This window comes from Sinocyclocheilus grahami, unplaced genomic scaffold, assembly GCF_001515645.1.
Source record: "Sinocyclocheilus grahami isolate Dianchi unplaced genomic scaffold, SAMN03320097.WGS_v1.1 scaffold302.1, whole genome shotgun sequence".
NCBI lineage: Eukaryota > Metazoa > Chordata > Actinopteri > Cypriniformes > Cyprinidae > Sinocyclocheilus > Sinocyclocheilus grahami.
In genome coordinates, this window is record NW_015505481.1 from 1200246 (window position 1) to 1212687 (window position 12442).

Sequence of the window (12442 nt, forward strand, 5' to 3'; positions counted from 1 at the left end):
ATAGTGAATTGGTGAGGTTTTTTAAAATGTGAGCCAAAATCATCACAATTAAAAGAACCAAAGACTTAAACTACTTCAGTCTGTGTGCATTGAATTTATTTAATACACGAGTTTCACAATTTGAGTTGAATTACTGAAATAAATGAACTTTTCCATGACATTCTAATTTATTGAGATGCACCTGTATATAGTGGACAAAAAATATATGCAAAAAAAAATAATATTTTGTCCGAATTCATAGTATTTGAAAAACGAAAGGCAAAAAGTACCCGGATGACTTCTGCCGAGAATTCTGGAGTGTGCATTTGATGGACAGTTAACTATGAGGCCATGGGAGAGGATTTATGAATGGCAGTGGAGTGGATGTCATGTGACAGAAACAACATGGAGGATGTAGTATGTCCAAATTTAATTCATTCCGATATTAATACTATATATACTGTATGCTGTATAGAACATTCTTTTTAACAGTCAAAAAGTACGTTCAAATTCAAAAGTAGCACCTACTCAGTATGTGTTTTCAGACACACTGATAGTCAGGCAATGGGTATTAAGCCAGTGCTTTGTAATCTCATACTCTACAGATCGTGTGAAAATAACAAAGATGAGAGACTTACCGACCAAATGCTGTACTGGAAATTTTCCTGTTTGGGCTGTAAAAAGAAATGGAAAAAATCCCTGTATTAGAAAAAAAGTTCATAAAAAAATTATAAAATACCATGCTGTCCAAATTCAGTTTAATAGGTACCGACAGACAGACAGACAGACAGACAGATAGATGCATCTACCACTGTAATGTTTTGGTTATTCAATTCGACTAATCAGTTTTGTTTAGAGCCTAATTACTAATTCACTACTGCCCCAAGTGGCCAAGATTATGTACTGCAGTCAGACTGTCCTAGGTCATGAGATTACACCGATAATCAGACAGCTCTGGAGGACCTCAGTAAAAATAGAATACCTGCACTCTAATTATAAACCTCTGACTGTGTTTATGTAACTGTGTGACCCATGTCACTCTTTAAAGGCCTCCTCTCATTACATCACACAGGTCTGAACTCAAACAGCTCGCAGAAATACAAGTCAGCTCTCCTGTCCTCATATCCAACCCAGCTATCAACTAACTACAACAACAATGATGAAGCCAGACAATCTGCAAACCAAGGGAGATGAGGAAAAAATACACTCACAGCATTCACACACAAGCCCTCAAAAGGGCAGGCGCACATAGTTCTTCATGACCTGTTAAAGTAGATGGACAAATCTAGTGCAAAAACAACATTTTCTGATGGCTTTCACACTAAACAGTCATTCAATAGCAGATCTCTCTACAAGTCTGCCTAGTGTTTTTTTAATATACAGTAATACTTAATTGATACAATAACCCAAATGTTTGCTGATTATAGAGAAGTTCATAGTGATGCTGATCATGTCTTGCATGAATGCATTTTAACTTCAGCAGAGTACGCAGTGAAGGATTTGAACAAAAATGCCAGAGGATTAATAGCTAAAGGCCACATGATCCCACTTCCCCAACACACCTATTCAGCCAGAGAAAAGGAAATCACACAGCTCTTTACTGAACAGCGTCTCTTGCTCGGTTCCAAAAGGTAGCCACTTGATTATGCTGCCACCTTGTTTTATTATGATTTATAATAATAAAAATGAAAAGGCAGTCCCAGAAAGCACTGCATCAATCTTGGTGGAAAAAAAAGAATCCATTGTAGTAGAAGGAGTGATGTAGCTAAATATACATATATTTCATTCAATACTGAAAAGTATAAATAAAAATAAACTGCATCCCAAATGACACACTATACACTATGTACTTATACACTATTACTTGTGCATTATGCAATTTTATAAGGTTACTTTGTCATTAATAATCAGAGTCTGATAGCCCCTCCCCCTTCACAATGAAATTAAAGCTGCAACAGTTGAGTTGAGTGCATAAAGTGTTCAACAGTGTTTCAAACTTTATAATGTTTTTTATTCTCCTGGTAGTTAGCCGTTTTGGTTTATACCTTATAACTCTTAAACAAAGACTTTTGGAAAATGAATATGAAAAATGAATAGGGCAATTACTTCCAGAACCAAGGCTGCTGAAAAAGTGTGCAGGCACTGTTGCAATTTATTAAAGTCAATTGTGTCTATTGCTTAATTGTCTGCCGTCTCTATACTTCTGAAATAACTCATGTAGTCCCAGGATGGTTCAGATGCTGTCTTAGAAGGCAGCTGTCTGTCTACAATAGCAAGTATGTAGTGAGGCAGCTCACTAGGTTTTAAGATCTATGTCTGCAGTATCATGTCTCGGTGTGTCAGCAGCAGAGGTGGAAACTTCATAATAATCCCACGATGCTTTAAATCTTGTTACAGATGAAAGATTGCAGTGTCGTTCTCCTGAAGTGCCAAATTTGTTAGGTGTCCACATAATAATAAAAGGCTTATTTCAGCAGTTTATCAAATTCCACCACACACACCCACTTAAACACCCCAGGCTTTTCTTGAGGGGCTCAGGTTTCCCTCACTGTCTGATAACATTCACAAAGATTAGTAAACCCTTGACTGGAACACTGTTGCTACGGTAACAGCTCCTCTGATGAAACCCATCTCCCGATAAAGCTTTTGACAGACCGGGGTGATTAAAGAGACTCATAAAAATATATCTAGCTTTACCTACAGTGAACTGAGACATAAAGAATCCTCTCAGAAGTACAGTGCTATGCCATTTAATATGAACTATAGATGCTGCAAAGTTAAGGGAACTAAAGACAGCATTCAGAGGGAGACGACTGACTAAGATAAGACAGCATGCTAGATATACCATCCTTTAGCATAAAATAGATTCAGAAATAAAGCATCAACAAATATATTGCCATTTCATTATTAATATGCACTGTATTAAGATGGAGGAAGGAGCCAGATAAATGTAAATAAATACATGTACATGTATGTAAATAAATAAATATATTCAATATTTGTGTGTAATCAAAAATTGTTTATTTTGCCCAATATTTGTGTATGTTTATGCTTACAGAGTGCTGCAGGAATGAGTCCTGAAATACAGACATGAGTTAGTATTTTGAAAACAGCTGGTTCTATCATTCTAAGCTTGTTTATTTTTATTTTTATGGATATTTTGTTTAAATGTTGGAAATAAGGTCTGTGGTTAACAGAAGCTCAAGATATTTTCATGTTTTATTGTACTACATAGAATACATCAATAACAACAATTTGTGATTTTTTTTGGTGAAGTTTTTAAGTAGCTAAATGGGACTACAGAGGTGTTTGGGGACATTAAACATCATCATGCCAAACAGGAAAACTCATCTACTCACTAATCCGCTTTCACAGCCTTATTGTGTTCAAACCTTTACTCTCGCAAACTAACTCCAACCTTCCAACTTGATTTTAAAATAAGACTCAAAGTGTCTTCATAAGCTTAGTGGTGATGGTGACTTTGAATAACTTTTAACTTCTAGCGGCTGTATTTAGGCTTCAAAACAAACACATTTTCTGCAATAATCTAAAAGCCAATGGAAAAATCCTACTGGCTTTTTGTTGAGCGAACCAGTGTTATGCTAACTTCTATATTGGATAACAAAAATACTGTACAGCATCCCTGTAGCACTCCATGAGAGTAACGTGCTATTATCTTAGCAATATGCTCATTTCAAACTCTTGTCGCCTCTTACCTGTTAGCTTTGAGGTTCTTGAGTCTGGCCTCTAGGTCATTGAGCAGGTTGACTTTCTTGCAGCACTGAGAGCAGTAAACATCCAGAAGCTCACTGTTGTACAGGTGCCTGATCTTCTGAGGGGTCTGGCCAGCACTGCAAACACCATCAAGTGATGATCAATACTGGCAGTAGAAGCATTCAGACTTTACTTGCTCAGTATATTTAATAATATAAAATGGTAAGATATTTCACATTTTGCATAGTTGGAAAAGAATGCCTAAAAATATGTTATTGATTTCATGATAGGATTATCCTTGATTCAACCAGAATCACACAGAGAAAATGAGAACAGCTAACGATACAACACTCCCACTGTATGCCAAAAGCGTTTCATAATTATCGGCTGTTGTGATTTTGTTTAACAATGAGTTGATTAATGGCTGTCAAAAGCATTAATGCAACAGAGTGTATTTGTGTCAGAATTATAACTACTATGCATTAATAATATGAAAATATATCTGTCGCCTGAAAATGTGCAAAGTTTTTACCCCAAGAACATTTTAAGCACATCCAAATTATCATTGCCATAATGCACTTTTTATTTTTACTTAATTTTTTTGTGCTTATGTCTGGGGTAAGGATGTGCTTAATTGTCATGAAAGCAAAATATAATTTCATATTTATTTCTATTTGTTTTTTTCATGTCTGGTTTCACGCTATTCACCCTTATTCATCCATGCAATTAAATGAAACCTACAGAATAACAACATACAGTATGTCAGTATTTCATGTGAGAGGTGTGTGCTAAAGTGGGTTAGTTAACCTGGAGGGCAGAGAGGAGCCCAAGTCAGAGAAACCATTGGTACGTGTGTCATCATCAGGGATGGGGCTGCTGGGAGTGAAGTCCACATCTTCTCCCTCTCCATAGTCCTCAAACTGCTCCTCCACTGAGATTACTGAAGCGGCTGCTGACGACACCATCTGACCACAGCTAAAACCAAACCCACACGTCTCACTTTATGTGCTAATTCTTACAGTTAATTTTTTTATTTGATTAAATGTAGTGCTGTCAAATGATTAATCGTGATTAATCGCATCCAAAATAAAAGTTTTTGTGTACATAATATATGTATGTGTACTGTGTATATTTATTATCTATATATAAATATACACACACATGCATGCATATATTTCAGAAAAATATGTTATGTTTATATATTAAATATATTTGAAGAGTTCAGATGCAAAAGCCATCTGAAATTTTCTTCTAAAATTAGCATTTTTATCAGACTCCTATGTTTAGGTTCAGTAATTTTAATTTAATGGCAATGTATAGGTCCTTTTCTATGCCATTAAAGTGAAATAAATTAACATAAATATAGGAGTCTGATAAAAATGCAAATTTTAGATGAAAATATCAGATAGCACTTAGAGGATTTTGCATCTGAACTCTTAATTTATTTATAATATAAATTATATGAATATAAATATAGACATATAAATATTTTCAAAATATATACTGTATGTTTGTGTCTTTATACATACATAATAAATATACACAGAACACACACGTATATTATGCAAACAAAAACTTTTATTTTCTATGCGATTAATCGCGATTAATCGTTTGACAGCACTAATTAAATGTAATTATTTTTTATTAATTTAATGAAACTATAATTGTTAAATTAATATTTTAACTAAAATTCTGGCAACATATATTTAGCTTCTTAAGCTCAAATAATGCTAAAACAGCGACAACAAAAAACAAAATCATCCATGACGCTGACCTGTTTCCACGTAGAAAGAGTCCACCCAGTCCTTCTTCTTTATCATCATGACGTCCTCCTTCAGAAGATTCAGACCCTGCCCCACTGTCTCCTGCACTGTCCATGTCTGCCTCCTGCACGTCCCGTCCGCCCATTGCTTCCTCATCAGAATACAGCTGGCACTCTGGGTATGGCCGCGTGCACACAATGATCGGGGGTCCCAGACTCCCCTCCCCGTGCTGCAAACAGATATCAAAGATTTCAATAAAGTCATATTGCTCAAAATGCAAATGTAACATCAAAACTAGACCAGATTACTCTGACTCACTATGTGGTCTCTTCACACACACAACTTGGTGAGGTGAAATGAGAACTTAAGAAGACCTTTCTCAGAGGGACACAAAAGATAATGGGTCAAAGGTTATGGAAACTTTCCTCATTAACCCCAGAAGACACAACGGACGCCAAAACAGGACAAAGGTCATCACGGTGAACTGGTGTGAAACCTTTCAGTTGACTAACGCATAGTGAGTGTAACCAAGAGAAGAAAAGGACAAGGATTTAGATTGCATGGCAGAGACAGAAATGGTGCTCTCAAAATGAAATACGATTTAAATACTTGCCATTCTCCAATTTATACCACAGTGAACATTTCTCTGCTCACTCTTGTTTGACTTTTTTTTTTACACCCATTCTGTCCTACAACAAGTGCAGTTCAAAAATTTAAATTCATGTCACATCTCAATGGCAGGAGGACAATAGGAATCAGCTGATGTTGCCCAGTGGCTCATTGTTATTTGCACAGACAGAGCAGAATAAGTAATCACGCTATAAGAGATTGTTAAATCAATGGTAAGTATTTATATATGTTTAAATACATACATTTCTGACACTTTCTGTCTGTCTAATGTGAAAGTGTATTTATGTGTCTTGGGAGAAACTGTATTATTAAAGCTGAGAGTTATGGCTGTTCATTAAGCCTTTAGTGCATTCTGGGGAACTACAGTACACACCAATGTGCTTTAAAATGACTTAGCTCATCCCTCATTGAAAGTGAAAAAGTGACGTGACATGTGGCCAAGTATGATGACCCATACTCAGAATTAGTGCTCTGCATTCACCCATCCAAAGTGCACACACACAGCAGTGAACACACACAAACCGTGAACACACACCCGGAGCAGTGGGCAGCCATTTTTTTTGCCGCGGCGCCCGGGGAGCAGTTGGGCGTTCGGTGCCTTGCTCAAGGGCACCTTGATGGAGGAATGCACCTAGATATCTCACTCACATACATTTTTAGATTATTTTCCTCAGTGAAAGCAGAGCAAATATTTTTTTTGCTCATGTTTAGATGCGGTTTAATTTATCTCTGTAAATCTGGAGACGAACAGCACTTCTTTACAGATCTTAAGATGACAGCAACCCACACAAACAAACAAACACAACACTCAATTCTGGCTAGCGTCCAAAGTGCACCATAATATTCACAGCCTTTCAAGTGCAGCTCACAAGAAATGTCAAGTGTGCAAAATTAACATGACAGAAAAGCCTCTCAAATTTCTCCAAGACAACAGCAATCCCTACCACACACAGTAGCTGCTGTTTTGGGGGATTTTGTCAGGTAACAACCCACTTCAAACCAACATTTTGGACCACCTGACATCCCGAATCTATACAGCAACTACCTCAAAACAATACGTACAAATTAAATTAGTTTAAACCCTGTATCTTGAAATAGCTTTACCTTTAACATTACTGTTTTTGCTAAATGCTAGTTTTGGCTAGTGACCCTAATGAACCTGTAAGCTAGCTAGCTAAGATCAAAGTATTACTGCCAGTTATGTTACTGAAGTAACAACAGAAACATGCTTGTGGGGGACATTCAAGCTGGGTGCTCATTTTTGTATCAACTGCGCTTGGCTGGTTTTGTTTGAGATCTCAGTGGAAATGCAGCTGGATAGCTGGCCATCTCGCTGCCTACACAGTCAGCAGACAAAAGACAGTGTGGATTTACTGGGAGCCATGAGTCATAATCCAGCTCTCGGGGCTCTAAAACTGTCGGCCGCGCTTCCCTGGACAGTATCAAAGCGAAACACCTTTGAACTCTTTATTGACCTTGAAAATGGTAACCCAACAAACATACCAGAGCCATCCAGAGCTGCAGTTACACAATCAATACAGCAGGGGCACTTGGCTAAGCAAATTACCGTATTATTCCACAGCATGTGTTGGCGTCCCCTTTGAAAGCAAGACATGTCGAGACAAGTGGAAATATGATTCTCAATTTAGTTGCTCTAACATCCAGGCACAATCATAAAAGTGTACCACTGACTTCAAAAGGTCGGTCACAAAATGTTCATCCACCCCTCTCCCTTGGCAGAGCAATAGTCTGGATGCACCACATTATTGGGTTTTAGAGTTTCCAAACTGCAGTTAACCTCTTGTCCCAATTATAACACTGAATTATATCTTTTGCTGGGCTTTGCATTATGACATCCATGAAATGGTAGTACAGTACAGATAGTGCCCTTGGTTATGCACAGATTCTTTGCTGCCCATGCAATAACCAGGCCCGATACAGCATTTCATAAAAGATCGATATCTAAAGCTGTCAGACCAGCTGCTAAATGACTAATCTTAAATGCAGTAGACAAGAGAACTGGATTGACTTATGTACAGTACTTATGTACACAGCATCCATCAGCTTATACTGTACACGGGTGGATGACTTTAAACCAAGCAAAAGTTAGAATAAAAATGATAAAACTCCAGAAAAATGCTTACTATAGCTATATATAATACACACATAAGCGTTCAAGAGTTCCGCATCAGTAAGATTATTTATATATATATTGAGCAAGGACACATTAAATTGACCAAAAGAGACATTTAGAATTTTACAAAAGATTTATATTTCAAATCAATGTTGTTCTTTTGAACTTTCTATTCATTAAATAATACTGAAAAAAGTGCCACGGTTTCCACAAAAAAATTAAGCAGAACAACTGTTTTCAACATTGATAATAATAATAAGAAACGTTTCTTAAGCATCAGATCAGCAAATTAGAATGATTCCTGAAGGATCATGTGACACTGAAGACTGGAAGCTGCTGAAAATTTAGCTTTGTCATCACAGGCATAAATTACATTTTAAAATATATTCAAATAGTTAATTTAGACTGTAATAATATTTCAGAATAATACTGAAAGCCATAAAAACCTAGACAGGGCATGTACTGACATCCAATACATATACTAATGCATTATATGATACAATTATGCTTAATTTAAGACATTTTATTATTTTAAATATGTATGACAACTTTGACAGATAAAAACAATGTTATTTCAACCACACATATGCTGTGTTTAGAGCAGGCTCATGACTAAATGTCCTCTGCAGTGAGGGAACAGGGCTTTGTATTGACTAAACTTTATCTACAATGAACATTTATCAGCATATAGCTGACAAGCTCTCAGCAGTAAAAGTTTAAGAAGCCAATAACACTTTGGCAAAACAAACCCAGAGAGGGGTAAATGCAAGCACCAGTGAAGGAATTTTAATGGACGTCTAACCCTATTGTTCCTTGACCTTTCTAAATTGTCCCTTGCCAGTGGAATAACATTACTGCAACATTAAGAAACACACACATTCATACAAACACAATATAGATGCGGTACTATCAGTAGGTGGTCATTAACCATCGAAGAGTCTTCCCAAACCACCCCAGCACACTCAACCTCCCCTTTTCATGTTCACACAGTCCCTTCTAACTATCAGCAGTATTCAAAACTCCACAGTTCCTCCCTTTCGACAACCCCCAACCCCACAACAACTCCCAGCACACGCCATTAGCCCTGTTCCCAAGAGACACAGACTTAACGGTTTAAGTTTACGAGCATGTGCACTTACAACAACCATTAATCAGTCTGCTAGTTTTTCTACACCATTAGTCTCATTTGAGGTGCAAAACTGGGGATTTTCTCCAAGAACAGATATTTTCACCAGTCTGGCATTTAAGAAATAAAGTAAGAGGAAAGCAGAAACAATGGGGTCACCAATGGCTGTTGGGTAGACGAAGGCACACATTAACACACACACTGCCAAAAAAACGCATCGACACAGACCAAACACACACTGTCTGATTAACATTTCAATAGCATGACCCCTTTCCCCTCCAACAGATCACCACACAACCCAGGCTGGCTCTCCAGTCATTCATTCAACTTGTCATTCAAGGGCAGGTGTAGTGTTTGGGAAACACACAGGCTGGTTGTGAACTCCACCACATTCAGAGCCTTAGTATATCACAATAAAATGCAAAAAAAATAATCTCTCTAAAGTGCCATTGGGAGTCAAATAGATCTACAAAAGCTTCTCAGCATCAATGTTGGGAGAAGATGATCATGTACGCTGAAAGATTATTACAGAGAAAAGAGGATGAGAGATGAACATGAGAGGAAGAGCAGGAACAATGGACTTTGCTTGGCTGCAGCAAATGTTCACACATGTGAGTTTTCTCATCTCATCCTCTTACCCCGCCACTCAATAATGAAGATCCATCTCCTCCATCCTCTTCATCCGTGCCGGTTAAGCCCTTATCGGCTGAGGACGCCCAAGACTTGGTGTCCCCGTCTCCCTCCAGGATCCCCACCCTCAGCACAGTCCAACAGGTGAAATATCAGTGTCCAGTCCTGTCAGATTTCAGCGCTCCTTCAGGTATCTCCGCCTACATCCACCGTTGCTCCAAACCGGCTCAGTCCTCCTCACACATACACACACACTCGCTCCAACCTGCAGCAACCGATCATGCGGCCACACACGAACAGAGACGCTAGCGATCTGGCAACAGTTGTTGGGCTTTTGGCCACTCCTCCCAGGAAATCACCTCCCATACTCCGGCCTGTCACATTCCCTCCCTCTCTCTGCCTCGTTCTCTAGGCTGTTGCTAGGAAACTATTCAGCTGAGCCGTCCCACAGCCGTGACATCGAGCGGAGCGTGAGTGTGCTCCCTTGCAACACACACAGCTATCTTAAGCCTAACCTCAATTGTGCTGGATAATACGCACAATTACGGATAATTAACCTACTCCTCGTTTAAGTACCATGACAAATAACGCAAATAGATAAATAAGATACAGAGAAATCAAAGTATCAATAGGGGGTTGATCATGCGGTGGCCTGAAAAAAATAAAACAGGCAGTGTTTTTATGATCAAAAAGAAAACAACATTCTTGTATTCTGCCCTGATTAAACTATAAGCACAGATGCCAAAATGTTTATTATATCAACAAAATACTATAAAAATGTATTAATTTGCTGCAAACAGAAATAGCAAATAACAAATATTCTCTGAAACAGATATCCGTGAATCTGGCAACATTTTATTATGTTGGTTGTTACATGGCGGCAGTTCAGAAATGGTTAAAAAAATTTAAGGTTAAAGCTCTATTGCTTTTGAAAATTATGCGCCACCTACACTAAACCCTACCCTAAACAGATAGTGTTAAACATATTTGCTGTAGCAACTATGCCATTTCAGCTTACTTTATAAGCTCTTTTATCATAACACGGAACTCCTAAGTGCAGTGCTATACCAGGAGAGCTACTGAGAAAGTTTATTATATCAGAAAAGTTATGCATATGGAGCTGGTTATGCCATGTAAACGTCAAAATATATTAGTTTACAAATCATGTACTATGTTAAATGTGTTTTGAGGTGTAAGCACAGTATTTTGCAAGGAACCAGCTGAAAATTAGTCTTTATTAATCAATAATCCATTGTTGGCGTTTTAGAGCCACTAACGTTCCTTTTCGCTATAAATGCTGTAAATTGTATGTATAGGTAAGTTTTTGGAGTTTTGCAAAAATGTAAGTAGAGGCATGTTTTTCCAATGAGCCTATGTTGGCTTTTCGCCTCCAAAGCCCTTCATACTGACTTCAAATTGTGCAAATACATAAAAGAAAATAATGTTTTCAGCAGTTATTCTCCAATACATCTAAGCTGACTAGATCTAAGCCACCTGAACTAGTTAACCCAGTAGTTAAAAATGAACCTGAACCTAAAACTTAAAGGGGTCATATGATGCTGCTAAAAATAACATTATTTTGTGTATTTGGTGTAATGAAATGTGTTTATGCGGTTTAAAGTAAAAAAAAACACATTATTTCCCACATACTGTACATTGTTTCTCCTCTATGCCCCGCCTTTTTGAAACACGTAGATTTTTACAAAGCTCATCGGTCTGAAAAGCGAGGTGTGCTGTGATTGGCCAGCTATCCAGTGCGTTGTGATTGGCTGAATACCTCAAGTGTGTGACGTAAATGTTCCGCCCCTCACCATACTGTTGATGCCGTGTCCCGGCCGAAGCGACGAGACAAAAACATTAAAACCCATTACAAATGAGGCATTTGTTGCATCCAGTGGGGACTTAATTACTGATTATAATGACTTATACTGTCTTTTTACGTTGCTTTGCATTGCATCACGCCGCGTAAACATAAAACTCTGTCTGCATTTGTGATCAGAGAAATGACAAACAGCAAATGCAACTCTACACTGCCCAAAACTCGCGTTTGAATCGTCAGTGGCAAATCCTTTAAATGAAAACGTACTTATAGACTGTGAGTCAGAACTGCAAAAACACAGCGACCTAGCGTGAGCCGAAGCCCCGGCTTAGCGTGCGCTGAGGCCGGGATAGAGTGAGCTGAGGCGGCGGGGTCGAGAATGGCGCACCCGGCGGATCCGACGAATGAGCGGCAACCACATGTGATGACCCCGGGCTGGACTCCGCTTCGTCCACGGTGAAAGTTGATGTATTCCCTCAGCAACCAGCACGGATCAGCTCCAGGCATGACGAAGCGGATATCGTCCTCTTTTGGAAGACCAAACAAAGTAGTTTCGCTTTCACAATGAAACACAGCGTCTTCACGACATGGCGGCGGCGGCAACAATACTACAGTGAGAATAAAAGTTACGCCTTCTTTCTTTGCGT

The 12442-nt window shown here is 38.3% G+C and overlaps 1 protein-coding gene across 1 annotated transcript in view; it reads right to left on the reverse strand.

Moving 5' to 3' along the window:
* LOC107601264 (rab11 family-interacting protein 4A) overlaps nucleotides 1-12442 on the reverse strand; it is a 46318-nt gene that overhangs the window by 6330 nt on the left and 27546 nt on the right. Inside the window, exons 4-7 of the mRNA XM_016293385.1 lie at nucleotides 5468-5685; nucleotides 4501-4668; nucleotides 3696-3830; nucleotides 618-653 (exon numbers count right to left, since the gene is read on the reverse strand). Of these exons, the coding sequence (XP_016148871.1) occupies nucleotides 618-653; nucleotides 3696-3830; nucleotides 4501-4668; nucleotides 5468-5685 (557 nt within the window). The remainder of the gene's footprint in view (nucleotides 1-617; nucleotides 654-3695; nucleotides 3831-4500; nucleotides 4669-5467; nucleotides 5686-12442) is intronic.